The 19428-nt window shown below is 39.8% G+C and overlaps 1 protein-coding gene across 1 annotated transcript in view; it reads left to right on the top strand.

Moving 5' to 3' along the window:
• The window catches only part of LOC104490110 (ubiquitin-associated protein 2-like), a gene marked incomplete at both ends in the record, with an annotated part of 40445 nt that extends 21378 nt beyond the window's left edge, over nt 1–19067 (top strand). The window contains 10 exons of the mRNA XM_010132356.1: nt 837–889; nt 7503–7570; nt 8487–8676; nt 9343–9556; nt 11004–11278; nt 12353–12525; nt 13646–13856; nt 15039–15078; nt 17778–17934; nt 18933–19067. Of these exons, the coding sequence (XP_010130658.1) occupies nt 837–889; nt 7503–7570; nt 8487–8676; nt 9343–9556; nt 11004–11278; nt 12353–12525; nt 13646–13856; nt 15039–15078; nt 17778–17934; nt 18933–19067 (1516 nt within the window). The remainder of the gene's footprint in view (nt 1–836; nt 890–7502; nt 7571–8486; nt 8677–9342; nt 9557–11003; nt 11279–12352; nt 12526–13645; nt 13857–15038; nt 15079–17777; nt 17935–18932) is intronic.
• Between the last annotated feature and the right edge of the window lie 361 nt (nt 19068–19428).

Raw genomic sequence — 19428 nt, 5'->3', positions numbered from 1 at the left:
CGTGTAGGTTAAATGAAGGGTCTGGTTATTGCTGGGATAACCTTCCCTGTTCTTACTCTGGTGGGCAATGCCTTCAGCCCATGTATTGCTCTTACATGTCTGTGCCTGCTGTTTCCTTTGGAAGGGGTCAGGTTTTTGCCTTCGTAGGATCGTTTTCTTTAGTTTTCCCGTTGCTGTGTGCTGTGGACTGTGCGCTGTGTTCCAGTGTTCCCCAAAAAACACTCCACCACAAGTTACAGCAGGAAGCATTTTGAAGCTACAGTAGAAGCTTTTTGACTCTTCTACTGCAATTCTATGAATTATATATGTTTTAAACGAAAATTGCTCTATCAGGGGAAGGAATTTGGGTTGTTCTGCCCTGTGGAGAGAGTTGACAGGTTGGAAAGGAGCCTGGAGGCATAGCTTGAGTCTGGAATTTGAATGTGTAGGATTGTGGATGTTGGAGCAGGTGTTGTGGTTGTGTTTTGCTCATGCTGTGTTCGAACTTGTGCATGAAACTGGGAGATCCCATGGGAGGGTTGAGTAACCTCTCACTGTCGTTGGGGTCATAGGAGGAGGTTCTTTCAATGTTTGTGATTAATCGCTGGTTGCAGACATGCCAGAGCGGCTTAGAAATTCCTGAAGTAAGATATTAAAGAGAAAAAAAACCCAAACGAACTCCCAGAATTTTAAATCTACAGACCGGTTTGCTAGAGTGTCCCATATTCCAACACCATCTCCTCATTTTATGTTCCACTAATAATGAAAACAGGATTGTTTATAAAGCAGAAGGGTTGAAATATAGCATTGTGCTTTTAGCTTTTAACCGTTTTCTTTCCTTCCCCAAATTACAATAGGAGCATGGAAAAACTCCATCGAAGAATGGACAGCTGAAGATTGGAATGAAGATGTAAGTGTACCTTGCTGGATAGACCAATTGATTATTGATCTTTTTCAGAGTTTCTGTGTTGTCATCAACATCTTGAGATGTGCTTAGTTTTTAAAATAAAATTAAAGCAAGAAATACTCGTTTATTTAGCTGGGTGGACAATGCATAGAAGAAGAAATTATCCTGGATTAAGTATTTTTGACTTACAGTTCTCCACTGCTAGGTGCTGATGGGTGTTAACTGTATACTTCCCCCTACTATCTTATCACGTAGAGATTTAAAGCTGCATTATCACAGGACTTTCATGAAATCAAGTGCTGGAGCTTACTATCAACTTCGGAGTCCTCATTTGAAGCTTTTTGTTTGAAATCTGTGTAATTGTTCCATTTAGTCCACTTCATGTTCATAATATTAAAAACAAAGAGAGGGGGCTAGTTGTATGCTGAAGTTGTCACTTAATTGCTTCGTTCCTGTTGTTTCATCATGCAGTGTTTTCTAAGGTACTACAGCAATTTTGGTTCTCATTCTTTACCAGGCAAGAGATGTCTTCATGTCTGCAAAATGTTTGGCGTTTGTGATTCTAAGTTTTCAGTTACTGTATCAAAAACAGTTCAGAAGACAAACAAGGTAGCCAGAAATATGGAAAGGAAAACTAGCTTTTAAGAAATTTTTCATCTTTCATAAGAATACCCATTATTTTGAGTTTGTTTTTAGAAGAATGAGAGAGCGTCTTGGAAGTCACCCCTTTTGCCTTCTCCCTTAGGGTGGCATGTCAGTATTATCCCTAGAAGTGTGTGAATGTTTCATGTACCAAATACGAAAATTCTGTCGTTATCTACTGAGAAGGCTGTGTCTTTCAAGAAAAGTAAAAGAAACTCTAAAATTTCTAGGTTTTCTCTCTCATTTACTGGCATGAGAAGCTGTCATCTCTTCTAAACCTGTCCTCTGTTTCTGCAGTATAGAGGTGGACTAAGGGCTAAGGATAGCGAAAACACCTGGCCTTGTTTCTCACCCCTGTTTGATGCTGGTACAGTACAGCATTTGTAGTATGGCAGGGGTGTTGAGCAATGCTGACTAGTGATAGATTTTTAAAAGTCATTTAATTATTAAACCTGACTAATTTGCACATGAATCTTGAAAGAGTAGCAGATGAAAACTCTAGACCGTTATTAATTTTTGCTAATTTTAGAGTCCTGGAAAATGCCTGTAACCTAGGAGAAAGTTGTTCACATGCTGGTGTTCAGGAGTGAATGAAATGGCAACCTGAAGACACGTTAACCCCAAAAAATATCTGAGGAAAAAAATAAAGGAAAACCTGAGTCATCTGATTTAAAAAACGAAACAAAACAAACAAAACCACAAGCCTAAGAATACAGCTTGTGACATTCATGTAATTTTATGAAAAATAGGTCCACTTCAAATAAACCTGATCTTGGTCTCTAAATTTTGAGTTAACTGTGAAGATAGAATATGTGTTTATAAGAGATTTGATCTACACCTTTTGTTCTAAAAATAATTACATGCTATCACAAAACAAAGTGGATTAAAAAAAAAAAAAGGTGGATTAAAATCTGCCTTGCAAAGTTTGACAAAAAAATCTTTTCCAGGAAGACCGTTGTTGAATGTGGGCGTTTCTAGGAGGGCTATATAGGACTTCAGCTGCAGACCAGATGCCATCTAGTGTCTTCATCTATGATTTTTTACTTCCAGTAAAAAATAAAATCACTGCTGAATAAAATGTGTGGCAAATCCAAAAATTATTTAAATGGCAATTAAAAGCCAGTCATGCAGAGAAATCTGGACCTCTGCTAGACTTGACCTGTTCATGACAAATGCTTTAATATAGCCAAGTGCCCATTTGTTTTGCAGGAATAAAGGCACACCTCCGGAACAAGGGGCTGTTTTATGGAAAGTAGCAACTGAAGAATTTTCAGGATTAAGGTGGATGATGAAAAAAGAACAGCTCAGTGTGATCTCCTAAAGGGCTGATGCTGTGGAAAAGAAAGCTATTGTAGTCTTTATACACTCTTCCTTCTCTTTTAATCATTCTCGATTTGTATTTCTGTATGTGGACTCCCTTCAGCAGAATTCTGAAGTACTGCATCTAATTATTCATCAAAAATGGTGAAAAATAACTGAAAATTGTTTACGGATTGAAGAGGTTCTTGAGAGTGGGATTCTTAGTTTACTGAATCTGAAAAGGTTACTTTATTAGCATACAGTGGGCTCTGGTTTTAGTCTAGCAAGCAAAGGCATAGGATGAAGTGTGGCTGGAAAAAGGAGCTGCACGTTTTAATGTGTAATAAGCGATTCTAGCAGCATGACTAATGATTAAAACAAACGAAGGAAGTTGATGTATGTGCTGTCTGCAGATAAAGACCAGGTGTTTTTCTGAGGAATATTTCTCTTTAAATGTGTGTTTAAATTCTCTAGTCAGGTACAAGTAGTCAGGTACAGGAGCAGGTGAATTAAATTTAATGCTGTTTGACCTGCGAAGGGTTAGATATTTTGTGACATAATAGTCCTGTCTGGTATTTGTCTTTAGCAGTGAGTATTGAGCAAGTGTAGTAGGTTGTCAGCATGCTCTTAGAGTGGAAACTAGTTGCACTGAAAATAGGAGGTTGTGTTTTGTTAAAGGCCTTTGTTGAGGCACTGTAGGTAGCTCTGGATTTTCCTGTTAAAACTGTGAACGTATTCTCCTGGTTCAAGAAAATAAAGTTTAACTACGGAAATTATCAGGAGGAGAGAATTAGAATACCTACAAACTGCTGGAAAGTGGATGAAGGCAAACATTTTCTGTTCAATTTTGGTAGTCTTAGTTTTTATTTGAAACATCAGTAATGCTTAAAAAACAAAAAGAAAAAAGTGTATTTTAGTGGAAATGTCTCCTTTACCAGGAAGCAGCATGATAACTTATTTTATATTCTTTAACTTAAGTACATCGTATGAAAACAGTAACTAGGCTTTGTTATTTTTGATTTGTTGATGTTGAGGTTCTGTGAGGATGCTGGAGTATGTTTTCCTGTTCTACTCACCTGTCAACGGCCGTAGGAGCTGGCGGCTAGTTGTTAAATGTATTGTCTGTTTGGTGACTGGAGAATGATTTTGGTCATAGAAACAGGAGCTGAGAGGCACGGGTATTTCACTGCAGATGGAGAAACCGTGCAAATGGTTTGTGACCATTTTCAGTTCTGGGAAAATGCGAGAGCCTCAGTGAAAGACTTGCAAGTGTAGAGTGTGGTAAGCATAAATAACTTTGTTAGCAGCTGATAATACCACTTCCAAGAAATTCTAAATACATCTATGTAATAAAGCTTTTAAGCTGCTGCTGCACAATGTACGTGTTTTGACAAATGCCCTAATCCCAGCAGACTTCTGAATTAGGTGCTTGGTTGGAGCTTGTGGCAGTAAGTTTGCCACAGAGTGTAGCGTAAACTTCACCGTAGCGAAGCTGGTAGCTGGAGACTTTTGTTTTGCATGCTGGTTCCCTTGAAGAGAATGTTTTCTCTCACACTTTTGCATACTCCAGCAGGCTTTTGCATTGTCACAAACATCCTCAGGCTCCTCGACTCGCTTAGTTTTCAGGATTCATCAGTGTTGTGGTCAGTTACTCTTATTCTGGGTTATATGAGTGTGAGAAACTCAAGCAAGACATTACAAAGAATTTAATATTTAACCAAGGGATTGCAGACCCCAGGCTGCTGCTTGTGTCATTAACTGACCTCCTTGTGCCATATAATGGTGCAGGAGTCTCGTAACGCTACAAAAAGTACAGTACATGTTGTTCTAAAATAACACGTTCAGTAAGGAAAGGGCTGAACAATAGAGAAACAGCCTGTTTAACTGGAAGTAGGCTTGAAGTGAACCTTCTTTCTTTGTTTTGGTCAGTACATAGAGTTTCAGGCTGGCAGCACTATGCGTGGGACAGAGTCATGTTCCAGAAAGATGGAAGTACATTGTATTGAGCAGCAAGTGAAGGGAAGGAAATGGAGGGAGGAACTGTGGTTGTACTCATTTTTTCGTGACACAGTGTGTTGCACAGAAGCTAGGGTAGGACATGAAACTGCTGAATTTTGCCTTGAGTGGTGTCAGCCCTTCTGTGTCCTGCTTAAATCTGAAGGGTTTCGTAGGAGAGTCCCACTCAGATGCCCATGTTCAGGAATACCCATGCTTTCAGCAGAGCTGCCTGTGGGATGGCAGGTGAAATTGGCTCATGTCCTTGGTGTCTTTGAAAGTGGGCTGCTAGCAATGTATGCAATTAAAAATGCAGAATTTCCTGTAGGAGCTGTATTCAAATGTCATATTCTAGAGAGATTCTTTGTTGGTGTTTGAATAGGTCAGTTATTCTTTAGTCTAAATGCAACGCTACACCAAAGAAGCTACGGGTGCAAACCATTATATGGGCGTCTCTTCATCTTAAACTTAACCTAAGACCTATTCTGCTTTGCAAGTATCCTGTCAATAGAAAATAATTAGCCCTAGGAGGTTGTAGCTGTTTTACTACTATTTAAAAAAAAAATAAGTAATAAAACCCCACCAAAACCAAAACCCCTCCAAACAACAACCAACTAACCTCCTCAACAAACTAAAATCACCTGGTTTCCCTCCAAAATCGCAACTAACCAGTTCCCCCTCCCCAGCTACCTGTGTAAGTATCTTTCTTGATTGTAACAGCATCGTGAAAGCAGTGCAGGTTTCTGCTGTGGATGGTCTGACTGGTTATATTCGTATAAGCAATTACATGGTTCTCCCTTTATTACTGTTTTCAAACTCGCGCTTGCAGAGCATTTGGTTTAAGATGTTACTGCTGCCACTGGCAGAAAGGCCAGGAAGGAACTACAAGTGATAGCTCACTGTACGTACCTGAGTGCAAACCCTGCTCTGCTGGTGGTGTGAGCTGATAAGTAAAACACGGGGATACACAAAATGAGTGGGAACGGTGCAATGTGTTAAACTTTTGCAGTAAGATTTATCAGAGCTCCTAAATTATGTCTGCACAAGGTATCTTCAGGGTATCTTCACACCGATGATACACCAGCTGTCACGCTACTTACTTTCCACTGGTATATTTTTCAGTTAAACTATTGCTCAAACTGATGTAGTTACATTGCTGTACCATTGTGCGTGTTCAGTAGATCAAATTTTCCAATACTTCATTTAAATTGATACTTGATTCTGTGGAGAAGACTTTGCTGAAGTTTAACTTCAGCAAGTTTTTAACTTTTTAAGCAGAGCTGCAGCATAGAATCATAGCATAGTTGGGGTTGGAAAGGGTCTTCAAAGGTCATCTAGTCCAAGCCCCTGTGCAGTGAGCAGGGGCATCTGCAGACATAGCCTAGAGCCCTGTTCCAACCTGACCTGGAATGTTTCCAGGGATGGGGCTTAGCCCACCGCTCTGGGCAGCCTGTGCCAGTGTCTCACCACCCTCAGGGTAAAATAATTCTTCCTTATATCTAGTCTGAATCTCCCCTTTTTTAGTTTAAAATCATTACCCCTTGTCCTGTCACAACAGGTACTATGATAAGAACTGTTTCCACCTTTCTTATAAGCCCCCTCTAAGCACTGGAAGGCTGCAGTAAGGTCTCCCCACAGCCTTCTCTTCTCCAGGCTGAACAACCCCAGCTGTCTCAGCCTGTCCTCGCAGCAGAGGTGTTTGATCCCTCTGACCATTTCTGTGGCCTCCTCCGGACCTGCTCCAAAAGCTCCATGTTCTTCTTTTGCTGAGAGAGCTGGATACAGCACTCCAGGTGAGGTCTCACCAGTGAGGAGTAGAGGAGCAGAATCGCCTCCCTTGACCTGGTGGCCACACTTGATGCAGTCCAGGATATGGCTGACTTTGTGCTGTGAGTGCACATTGCTGGTTCATATTCAGTTTTTCATCCACCAGTACTGCCAAGTCTCTCTCCAAGGGCTGCTCTCCATCCCTTCATCCCGCAGCCTGTATTGACACTGGGTTTGCCTCCACTCAGGCAGAGGACATTGCTCTTGGCCTTGTTGATCCTCATGAGATTCACGTGGACCCACTTCTCCAGCTTGTCCAGGTCCGTCTGATGACATCCCACCCCTCAATTGTGTCAACTGCACCACTCAGCTTAGTGCCATCTGCAAACTTGCTGAGGGTGCACTTGACCCCACTGCCTGTGTCACTGATGAAGATATTAACAGCACTGGTCCCAGTACGGACCCCTGAGGCACGGCACTTGTCACTGGTCTCCTTCTGGACATGGAGACATTGACCACTACCCTCTGGATGTGACCATCCAAGCAATTTGTTATCCTCTGAACAGTCCACCCATGAACTCCATATCTCTCCAGTTTAGAGAGAAGGATGTTGTGGGGGACCGTGTCAAAGGCTTTCCACAAGTCCAGAGAGACGACATCCAGAGCTCTTCCCCTGTCCCCGATGTAGTCACTTTGTTGTAGAAGGCCAGTAAGTTGTTCAGGCAGGTCTTGTCCTTGTTGAAGCCTCACTGGCTGTCTCAAATCACCTCTCTGTCTTCCAGCATAACTGGTTGTGATTGTAGTTTGACTTTTATCTTAAAAGTGCATAACCAAGGTAGAATTTCTGCAGATATCTCAGCAGTGAAGTGTGAGCATGTGTGTCCTTAAAATACCTTTTCCCCACCTCTTTCAGCTTTCTGAAACAAAAGTCTTCACTGCTTCCTCTGTTCCAGCTGAGAATCATGTGACTCCTGGGCAAAGGTAAGCTCTTCCATGTTTTTTTCTTACACCTTGAAAACCTTCTGGTTGGTGAAGCAGTGTTAGCTTGCATGTGTAAAATGTTGAATAAAACATTCAGCCCTGGTCAGAGATTAGTCAAGCTAGTTTTGAAATTGCAAAAGCATTGCTGGAAAATTGTTGGTTTTCTGGGTTCCTGTGTTTCCTGTTATTGACTGCAGAAGTAGAGCTAAGCTTACCAAATTCACAAACATAATACTGAGAAGACCCTGTCTTCTGCATAAAGACTGCTTATAGACAGGAAAAAAAGTAGCTGTGAAGAAAAGTTTTCTACTGTCAAAAAGGAAGCTCTGGCTTTGCTGTCCAGAAGATGGAAAGCCTGCCCCTGCAGATGGAGAAAGTGTTAGGAACATAGTGCTTTGACAGAGGTCTTACCAGGAAAGCTTGTGTTGGCAAGAAAGTGAATTTTCTGGTAGGTATCACAATTACTTGCCTTAACTGATGTTACAGAGTTCAGACAGAGAACCGAAAATGTGGCAATTGCTCCCTTCCTTTCTTGCCTTTGTCTTCACCAAATGCCTGGCCAATGAGGTTGTGGAATCAGCTGGCTTCATTAGCCTCAGGTCACATGAGAGCGAGTTAAAGCTGTGTGATGAAGACTTCAGTAGCTAGATAGCACAAGATCCCAAAACTAGATGTTACGGATTTGAAAAGAAGCAAAGATAATTTATATTCTGAGTGTAGTGGGAGGTGTCAGCAGTTGGAATTGCTTTCTATTCTGCCTCTTTTTGTTATGCAAACAAGCAGTATTTGAAAAGACTGTTAATCAGCAATAATTCTGTGGCTGGTGTGTCAGCTTTGATATGGTTAATGCTTGCTTCGGTTTCAACTCAGCCTAATCATCATGTTTATTCCAGCCAAACTTTGCTTTTTCTTACAGCATTGATTTGGTAACACTGCTTCAGAAGCCTATGACTTCTACTCAAGAGGCAGAAGGCAGCTCATTTGAGGCTCCCCAGCAGCAGACCTTTGGCCAAGCCCTAGTCTTCACGAATTCCCAGCACAGCACCCAGATGTCATCAGGAACTGGCAGCTCCAGTGCTGTAAACTCTTACTCTTCTCAAAGTCTGGTAAAATTATCTTATGTTTTCCAAACATTCTTCATGAGTAAATATTTCAGATTAAACAGCTTTTCCAGTAGTGGTCATTTAATGAGATATTTCAGTATTTGTAAAATTCAAGTTGCAGATATTGAAGGAATGGATTTCTTAATTCCGTTCCTTACATGCACACACACAAAAAGATAACGTTTTTTTCTGGTTCTGTGGAGGAGTTGTTTCTTGCTTTACAGAGATTACTTGTATTAATATCTGAGTAGAGAGCAGATGCCTTTACTGTGTGCTGATTTAGGATGAAGTAGTTAATAGAAGAGTTCTATACAAAAAACCCCTATGATGTGTGATTTCCAAGCACATACCTAAGCACTTTTTGGATCGATTGTGAGGGCTTGAAATTGGGTATCTGTATTTATTCTCTGCAAATGAGTTCAATATTAGTAAATATATGCTAATCCAAGTAAATCAGTATTGTTGCGATCGCAGTGGTGAAATCAGTGCAATCAGAAACGGTCTGGCCACGTGCTAAAACTGCTGAAATTTTTTATTGGTCATTTGTTAGTAATCTAGGTAGAAGAGGCTTTAGTTGCTGTCAAATAGCAGCTGCAGGCATTGACTCTATGGTTACATTCAAGTTATTTGTGATACACTTAAGGCCACTCCTTCACCTTTTTTTGGTAGTCTGCAGTTCTTTGTTCTGGCTTTGGAGAACTTGGATCCTCTAAACTGGCAAACTCTACTGGATCTCAAATCTTGGACCAGTTAAAATCTCCAGGATTGGGTCAGTTTACCTCTCAACAAAACAATAGCAGCTCTTCCACCTCTACCACAACTACCACGTCATCCTGGGATCTAAAACCGCCTATTACTCAGTCCTCAGTCCTTAGTCAGTTTGGTAAGTGCTTTGACATAGCTCTCTTTCTCTTTCAGCCTGTAAGATTTCTTAATGACAGCGACAGTTTCAAAAGGCCTTAATAAGAAGACTTTTCCTTAAAATCATAATCCTAATAATACAATGGGTTACAACATTGTAAAAGTCACACTTACTTGCTGGTAATAGACATTAAAAGTGTATCACAGACTAAGTTTTGATAGGCTTAAGCCTATCCCTACGTGTCACTACATCTTTGGAAGTTTTTGACCTTCATGTAGTGATGTTTTTGATTTAATGTGCTTGCCTATTTAAATGGAACCTCAATGTGACTTTGTTTCTCAACAAGTCCTGGAAAATTTCTTTATGCCTGTGCTGCTTCTAGCCAAGAATAAGGTTGTAATATATTTTGTCTTTTTTCCCCCAAATTTTTCTCTTCTAACCATCACATGAATTTTGCATGAGTACTGTTATAATTTCTTCATAATGTGTGTCACATCTTGGTGTTCTTTCCTTAGTGTGCTGAGAATGATGCAGTTTGTCCATTTTGTCATTCATAATTGTACGGATTTTTAATTTAATTGAGTAAAGTTAGTAGAAACAGAGAAAATGACACAAACTTGGGTTTTTCAGTGTGGTTCCTAGCCGTATTCTCACTGTGAAGAGAGTGATAACTCTTGTATCTATCTCATGTATATGCATATATGTTTCCAGATAGATAAGCAGCCAGTTTGGTAGCAGCTTCAATCTATGACATGCAGCAATTCTGAAAAAATGTTTGTGTTCATTTTAAGTTGCTTTCTAATGCAGTTTACTAACTGAACAAAAAACCCTTCCCATTGAAAATGCTGTGGATCTGTTACTGTTGTTGACCAGTGCTCTGAGATGCTACATGGGTTTCAGCATCTGAAAAACATGAAGGGGGAAGATTCAGAAAAAAAGTTTCAGTGTCCAGTGTCTCTTGATTTTCAGCCAGATTGAGATGGTAGATGACTTCCTATTTCTGTTGAAAATATTTTCCTTTGTATGGGCAGGAAATCCTAACTCATAATACCTCTAAATTGCAAGTCTGGGCTTCTTGGAAGTAATCACATTTTATTGACGCAGTTAGTTGCAGTGAAACTTGCAGGCTTTGGTTAAAATAATATGTAGCAGTTTTTGAGACTAGTATGTGATAATATTATTGTGACTGTATAGATAGTTTTGTTTTAGTATTTTTAAAGAATGCTAAATAAGGCTTACCCACAGCTGTTTGTTTGGAGAACGTAAAATGTTGGCTTTACTGTTGCAGTGGCAATGTTCAGTGTGGAACTTGGGTGATGTCTGAAGAACAGAAGGAGACTTACACACACTATAAAATCATAGCCGTTGAGTATAATGAGTCACCTAGATTTTTCCATAAAGAGTAGAACTGTTAAGAGCAGAGTTTAATGCTTTGATTTTGATAGTTCTTTTTTCCAACACTCACCAGACTTTAAATCCCAGCCTGAACCATCCCCAGTTCTGAGCCAGCTGACCCAGCGACAGCAACAACAAACGCAGGCTGTTCCTGTTCCTCCTCCTGGGCTGGAGTCCTTCTCCTCCCAGATAAAACTCCGAGAGTCATCACCAGTAGACACCTCTACAGCTGTTAGCAAAATCTTACAGCTCCCCTCTATACCTATGGATAACCAGGCTGTGTCTGCCCATCAAACCCATCAGAAACAGATAAAGCCACCAAAACGGAGGATAACTCCAGCATCCAAGGTGGGTAATTTTATTGGTGGCTTGTCCTTAGTAAACATAAAAACATACAAAAGCTTGTGTCAGCAATAGTGTGGACAGCAGGGCCATGGCAATGATCGTCCCCCTCTACTTGGCACTGGTAAGGCCACACCTTGAACACCAGGTTTAGTTTTGGGCCCCTCACTACAGGAAGGACATTGAGGTGCTGGAGTATGTCCAGAGAAGGGCAATGAAGCTGATGAAGGGTCTGGAGCACAAGTCTGATGAAGAGCAGCTGAGGGAACTGGGGTTGTTTAACCTGGAGAAAAGGAGGCTGAGAGGAGACCTGATCACTCTCTACAACTACCTGAAAGGAGGCTGTAGTGAGGTGGAGGTCAGTCTCTTCTCCCAAGTAACAGCATGAGAGGGAACAGCCACAAGCTGCACCAGTAGGCTGGACGTCAGGAAAAATTTCTTCATTGAAAGGTTGTCAAGCTCTGGAACAGGCTGCCCAGAGCAGTGGTGGAGTCACTCTCTCCTGGAGGTATTTAATATACATGTAGATGTGGTGCTAAGGTGTATGATTCGGTGGTGACTCAGTGCTGGGTTGGACTTAATGATCTTAAAAATCTGTTCTGTCCTAGATAGTATGATGATTCTATTCTGTATATAAGTTGCTAGGGGGAAGGAGAGCAAAGACCATGGTATATTTCTTGTTCTAAGCTAGATAGCTTTTAGATCCAAAGTACAGTGATGATGTCTTTTCCAAGCGTGTATCTGATTGCTCTGTGTGGAAAATGAGTGTTGCTGAGTATCCACAAGATGAATGTTGCCTGAAGGAGAATTGACATGGATGATACTTTGACGTTATAGGATAGTATGGCTTACTCCTTTAGCCCTAGATCAGGGCACATAATCAATGAATTAATTTCAGGTTACAACAACGTAGTCATTTATGTGATGTAAACTGGAGAGTTGGCAAGAGACCTAGTTAGCAGCGAATGCTGAGGTAGTAACTGAAGAAGCCTGTAGTTGAGAGAGGAGAGAGTGTCAGTTACTGGTATCTTTACAGATAGCACATGCAAAGAAATTATGGCTATGTTTTCCTTTTTTAAGATTCCTGCCTCCGCAGTGGAGATGCCTGGATCAGCGGATGTGACAGGGTTAAACGTTCAGTTTGGAGCTCTGGAGTTTGGATCAGAGCCCGCCCTCCCAGAGTTTGGATCAACTTCAAGCAGTGAGAATACCAGCCAGGCGACCAACAATAGCTTGTACTCAAAATCTCTAAAGTACGCGTGAGTTCCCCTTGTGCATTCTTACACTTTAGGGGGTGAAGTTTGTGCCAAACCCATCAAGGCACAGTTGCCTTGTGTAATGAGAGAGAGAAATAAGATTACTTGTAAGGCGAAGTGTTTTCTGCAGATGGCATCTTAAAGGAGAAATTTCTAATGACAATCAAAGTCTCCCTGGATGGATTGATGTGAAGCTGCAGATGACATGAATGTAAATAACTTTTATAAGAAGCTACCTTTATAGGATTGCTTTCTCATGTTTAGTTATCCTGATTTTCAAATTTGTTTGAGGGTTCCTCACAACCCAAATTTTTCTGCTTTTGATCCAGGAGAGATGACTCTTGTACCATATATGTGTGTTAGTAGATTGGCACCAGATTACAGGTCTGATGCTCCTGTGAGATGAGAAAAGAAATCAGGCTTTCAGTATGCAGAAGCTCTTACTGAAATGCTAAAATAGCCAATGATGAATGCCAGTGTTCCAGTAATCTGGTTTTTTTTTCCTCCATGTTCATTAAAAAATCAGCTTCAGCCAGAAGCTTCCCCAAGTTAATTCAGAAATACTAGTAAAAATTTATTTTAACATTAATTTCTACATCTAGAAATTATTTAAGCTGTTAAAAGAAGTAAAACGCTCCTGCATGTTTTAAAATATTTTTTCCTCTTTGCTTAGTTTATTTTGTTAGACTGCTTTATTATATATAGATTATATTGTAATGTTAGAATTCTATTGTTAAAAGAGATGCAGTGTTTCTCATAATGCACCAGATTTTTTGGATCTAGTTGTTTGAAAAAGAGAGATTATGATCATGAGTTTATCCACCTTGAGAAGGTGGAAATAACATGACTGAAAAGTGCTTGTGTGTAACCTCTTATAATAGTTGGCCTAACAGGAGGAAGGTGAATGGTGCTTAGTGCAGTTGATGGTCTTGAAGCAGTAATTACTGGAGACCAAATCAAAATTACGTCTTTTTTCTTATTTGATTTTTCTAGTATAAATAATGTGGATTTGTCTGCGTGTTTAAGGTGGTTCTAGATAACTGGTATAGGAGCTGATATTTTCATGAAGGTGTTTGAAATGTTTACCAAGACGATAAATCATTTTTACTTTTTCCAGTGATCCTTTGAATACCTCTTTGCCGATATCCAACACAGTACAGGAGTCCACCTACACAACCTCTGCCATCACCTCTTCCAGCCTGACCTGCTCATCCCAGAGCACTAGCCCAGTAACCACAACTTCCACCTATGACCAGACTTCTGTGCATAGTAGGATAGCGTACCAAAGCTCCATGGCTCCATCTGAATCAACCCCTGTTGCAGTTACGGTGAGTGAATTTCAGACGTAAGACCTTGAAAAAGGTGGAATAATCTTATCCATGTTACACTTGTATTACCCTATGATGTTAACGCTTTTAACCAAGCCAAGTGGCTTTTTTTTATTTCCATGGCCACTCTGTTACTTGTTTTTGCTTTTCCTATTGCATAGACATTTTTGGCCATACTGTATTTGGCATTTAATAGCCTCTGATTTTATGAGTTTTGACATCTTAAATTGCTGCTTGACCTTTCTTCTTAGACACACATGTTGTTGTACTTGAGTTTCCTTCCCTGAAGCTTAGCCTTTAAAAAATGAACTCTGTATTAGTCATGGTATTTTGCCATAAGTTGACAGTATTTATCCAAACTTATATTTTTATTAAATTTATGTGGCACCTATCAAATGGATCCCAAACTGTTTGTGACCCCTCCAGCATTACTTTTCTGTTGAATTTAAACACCAATGGGAATTGGTTTCATGATCTATTTTGAAAAGCACAGAGAGAGGTCTGGTCTAGGACAGAGAGGATCTCTCTTGGGAGATTTAAAAATACCTTCTCTCTTTGTATATGGAACGTAGGTTTGTTTTAAGAGAACATTATTTATTAAATGTTTAAGGAACTTGTGAGAGTTTGTAAGTTTATTTACTTCTGGCCTTTGTTATGTAATGGCTCAGTCACACTTGTCTTCTGCACTAGCTCGTATGTACTGGTGAGGATCAAGCATAGACTATCCACTTCTGTACTCCAGCGTTACCCAAAAAAGAACTGGTGCTTCTCAAGTCTTATCTTTCAATGGAAAAAAATTGGCGTCTCTGTGTAACTTGGATAGTTAAAATTGTGAGTTGCATTAGATCAAAAGCACAACCATTTCCTATATGTTAATGCAATTCTTTCATACCGGTGTGAACCTGAAGTTTATGTTATATACAGTACTTGGGAAGGTCTCCTGCTGATGGGTGTGTAATATGGGCAGTGTATGGGATTCTGTTTGTTCAGGACACCTTGCACTCGAGACAACTATTACGTGGTTTTGTTAAAGGCAGTAGAAAGTTAATTTTCTGCCTTTTTTGTCTTTCAATTTAAAATGAATATAGAATTCTGCATGAAGCATGTTCAATGTGTGATTCAGTCTGAAAATTGTATATACCTCCAAGATGATTTATTCATTCTTTTCTCCTTTGTTTACAGAATGGGCACAGTGGTGTTAGAACACAGGCAACTCTTGACAGTAAGTTGAGCCAGCGCTTGGTTGTGCCCAGGACTTTCTGATCTTTTCTTATTACTTGCTGTGCACCCAGCTGTAGCTGTGACATCTGGTTTAAGGTTTTATATTGTTCTCCCTGACTAATTTTTGGCTGACACGTTTATTTTGTACTTGCATAGAATATCACGGCTTGCTTCTTGACTAAAGCTGAAGTATGAAAGCAGCCCTATTAAATCTACAAATCTAAGCAGTCCTAGAATTAAAGAAACTGCTTTGCTGCAGCTTTTCCTTTTGAATTTACCTGCTCAAACCTATTTAATGTAAAATTAAAATAATAATGAATATAAAATTTCATAGCAATTTTTCCAGTTCTTGGTTGGGAAGCTGTGAGTAGCATTTCACTGTAATGAAACAAAGCCACATTCTCTGAATGCACCTCTCACTGGGTATGGTGCTATTTATGCCCCCTTACAAGGCTGTGGGAGATGAGGCTGACCAACGGGCTCCCTCTGCCGGGTAGCTTCCTGCCATGCCATGGAGTAACAACAACAGAGTACTGCCTCTGATACAGGCCTTACTGTTAACCTTCATCCTGGCCTGTTTCTAATGTGGTATTTTGCTTCTAGCATCCCTGAAACGCTTCTTGGATTTAGTTAAAGTTTAGTATTCACTCCTCTTTGTGTGCTGCTCTGTGAAAGTTTTCAAGGGCAGCAGTGTGAATTAACATCTTTTGGAATTCCAACACTTCAGTTTTAGGTCTGTCCTCCTCTTAAACGTCTCTTCAGGTAGGTCATTAGTGGGGCAGCCTGTTTTTTTTAAATACTTCTGAGTAGAAAGAAGTTGAGTGTTCAGACCTGTAAACAGTGTTTTGTTAGTGCGAATCGATTTAGATGAGCAGGAGGAGTGTATGTGCCCAAGGAGATTGTTATCTCTTAAGAGATAAAGATCGTTAAAAGATTGTTATTTATAAAGACAACTTTTCAAGCGGCAGATTTCTTACTACTTGTTGACAGAATTAATAAAAAAATTATGAAATTCACTACAGGACTTGATTTTTTGCTATGGAAAACAAAGATCTGAGAATTCCTGATACTTTTGTAATTATTCTATCTGGCTTTATTGGTCCCTTTTTCTCTGCCAGTTCTCTTTTGAGAACACTTCTGTTCTGTGTCTCACGTACAGAAACTGGAATTGGTCTTCTTCCATGTATGTATTTCATGCATCCAAACGATTTTGAAATTCTCTCAGCTTCTGAAAGAATTGACCTTTTCCCTTCTCTATATGCTGATAATATTTAGTCGTTCATCTCTCAACTTTGCTGTTGTTGTCCTTTAATATGCAGATCTCATGCTTCCTAAACCATTAGTTGATAGCATGACTCATGATTATGATCCTGACCACTGTACTTGTCTCCTGGTTTTGTCTTGCACATCGTGTTCAGGCATCTTGCAAGGAGTCTTCATGAAGATGGTTATTCTGTCCCTTGTATTGAGGACATCTACTCTTACTTCAAGAAGTAAGATTAGATGCTCTAAATGTATTTGGAGTTGTAAATGTTATTTAGTTATTTTTATATAAATCTTGCCAGAGGTATCAGGTGACACAGCTGCTTCTTTCATAACCATGTTTCTGTTTGTCACTTGAATTTCCTTCTCTCATACTTATTGTCAATGCCAAGACCTTTTGATTTCTGTTTATGTAGCACCCAATTCAGCAAACTGGGTCATATAGCGAGTAAACCAAACCGGTAACATGAACAAACGGATGTTTCCAGCCCTGTGTCTGACTTTAGTTTGGTGACCATTCTAGAACTGTTTTCACATCCATTGCAAGTTAGCGACGATACACTGGATAGTGGTCTCTAGTATGGAAACATGGCTCAGCAGAAGGCAGAGCTCAGCTCTCTTTGAGTTTTATTGGTCGATGAGTGCCTCTAATTCTTTATATTGTCTTTGCTGGACAAGAGGTAAGGGAATTATGTTGGGCAGTAGAGTTGTTCAATGTCTTACTACAGTAGTGATCCTTTGGAAAGGCGCATCTGTGGTAAACAAGTTTTACTCTGTGTAACCTAAAAAATAATACTAAACGCTTTTTGTTATCTAGGTCAATTAAAGTAAGTCAATATTTGACAACTCTTTAGCCATTAAAAATGTTTGATGCTGTGCTCAACTCCGGCCTTTTGTTGTGGCTTCTTTTAATTTACTGCATTACACATTTGATTGAGTACTCCAAACTGATAAGTTGTATGTGCCCTTATACTCCTGTGATCTCAGTCTTGATCATTAAAGGTGCTGTGCAGGTTGGAATGAAGCAGCAGAGCTCTAGGTAAAAGTAGATTGTATAGTGCCTTGAAAAATGCAAATCACTTTTGTTTGCAAAACCAAATGCAAGTAATTTTAAAATGAGGATTGACTTGTCAGCAAAAGCTTGTACAGAGAGTGGGAGGTGAAGTGCTGAAGACTGCAGTTTACTACTTGTGTAGCAGTGAAGATTATAATCTTTTGTAGGTGAAGGGCTTAAAGGGAAAAAATGATAGTTCTGTGCTGTTTGAATTTTCCTTAGTAGCCAGATTGATTGATCTTGTTGTCGGTTCTTAACGGTCAGGTTTTGTAAACCAAGGGGAGAATAAAACGGTGTTCCTGAATCCAGACTGGGAAGTCAGGTATGCTGGAATTTGTCTTTGACTCTTTTTTAACTTGTTACAGCTACTTCATCAATTCCAGCGCCTAAGACAGAGCCTTCTCCTTCTGCTGGTTCTCTGCCTACTGTGGTACCTACCACTGCTTCGCTTCTGCCTTCAGCATCGCAGCACACGGTAACGTTGTCCAGCTTGCCTCAGTCCAGTGATTTGGCCAGCAGCTCACTTTCCCAGTTAAGCAGGTATAGTTGGAGTTGTGAAAGTGGTTCAGTTTTGGGGAGAGGGCAAACATAAGGGTGATTGTATATGGGGGGCTGTCAGACACCAGAGTCCCCTTTTCTGACATTAACTAAAATTATGAAAGCGATTCAGAAGAGAACAGGATGTTTCTTGTTGCAAAGTATGAGCTCTTGGCTGCCTTCTAATGATTGAGCAGCTGCTGCTGCTGCCCTCAAATTTTCATGGAATATAAAATTTGTGTTTGATGGGACTCTTAGCTTCAATCATGCCAGCTAAGTTACCTAAATTAATTCCTCCAGTTTGTTTTTCCTGCTTTGTCCACAGTGCTTGCTGTTTGTTCAGTGTTGTACATTTGAAGTCATTCCTTAAGACGTACTTCCTGACTAAATTTGAAATATTGTGGTTTTGTTTATATTTGTATTTCTTAGAATTAAAAAAAAAAAAAAATCATTCCACAGGGAAAGCATGTGGGTTTTTTTCTTTTTCTAAGACATTTCCCTAAGATGTTTTGAAATACCAGACTGGTGTTCCTGGAAGTGCATTCAGCACAGCTTAGCTCATTTTTGCTGTCTGTCTGATTTTCTCAGTGCCTGGTACTTGAGCTTCATCCTCAAGCAGGTGACATCCTGTCGCTGTACTGGTTAACCTATATTTTTAATACTCACCTTTGTACTGTATTTGTTAATGTAAGAAACTAATTTAATGGGATATCAGGTTTTTGTCCTGTTTCACAGCTAGGATGTGGTTGATTCTCTTTTAATACACTAGTGTTTTCAGTTGAATGAAGTTATAAATATGTCAAAGAATAAGAATTATTATATTCACATTAGAAATATCATCTCCCTAAATTCAATTGTTCAAAAACTGTGTACATTGGTAGAAATTTTAGTTGGAGGTTTGATGCTATTGGGCAGATACCAAGTGCCGTGAAAAGATGACGCTTGAATTCCAGGCATGTGTGACTTCGTGCTGGTGGCTCTTGTCTGTGTCTCTACCGTAGGTTAGATGGTGAATTAGGCTTATTGGACGAGCTGGGCAATGTGGGCAAGGGAGCGGTTTGCAACTGTGTTTTTCTTGGTGCCTCAAGTGGTGTCATTGTAATTCCTGCAAATGGGGAACAGTTCGAAGAATCGAAGTAAAATTAATCTGTGAAACTGCCAAGATTTATTCTGGTCCCACACCTTGAAAAGCTGTCGGAAGTGTTTTCCCTTAAATTAGGGCATACAATTTAGCTTGCAGTTTTGTTATGAAAACTGCTGTATTTTCTTGTGGCTATTTCTGTAGAGTACTAGAAGATTTGTTATGGTTAGGATCTCTCTTGCTTCTGATTTCACATGAGGAGGGGCTTTTTCAGCACCAAACCATACATGTGTTTTCTGGTTTTGTTTTGTTTGCCTTTGTTAGTGTCATTCTGTTTATTCCATCCTATACAGTAAGTTACATATATCTTACATGACCTCAAATGTAAGATATAACTTATATCAGTGTAAATGTTT

The sequence above is a fragment of the Buceros rhinoceros genome, unplaced genomic scaffold, assembly GCF_000710305.1.
Source record: "Buceros rhinoceros silvestris isolate BGI_N320 unplaced genomic scaffold, ASM71030v1 scaffold5903, whole genome shotgun sequence".
Lineage (NCBI taxonomy): Eukaryota > Metazoa > Chordata > Aves > Bucerotiformes > Bucerotidae > Buceros > Buceros rhinoceros.
This window is presented reverse-complemented; position numbering and strand designations above follow the sequence as displayed.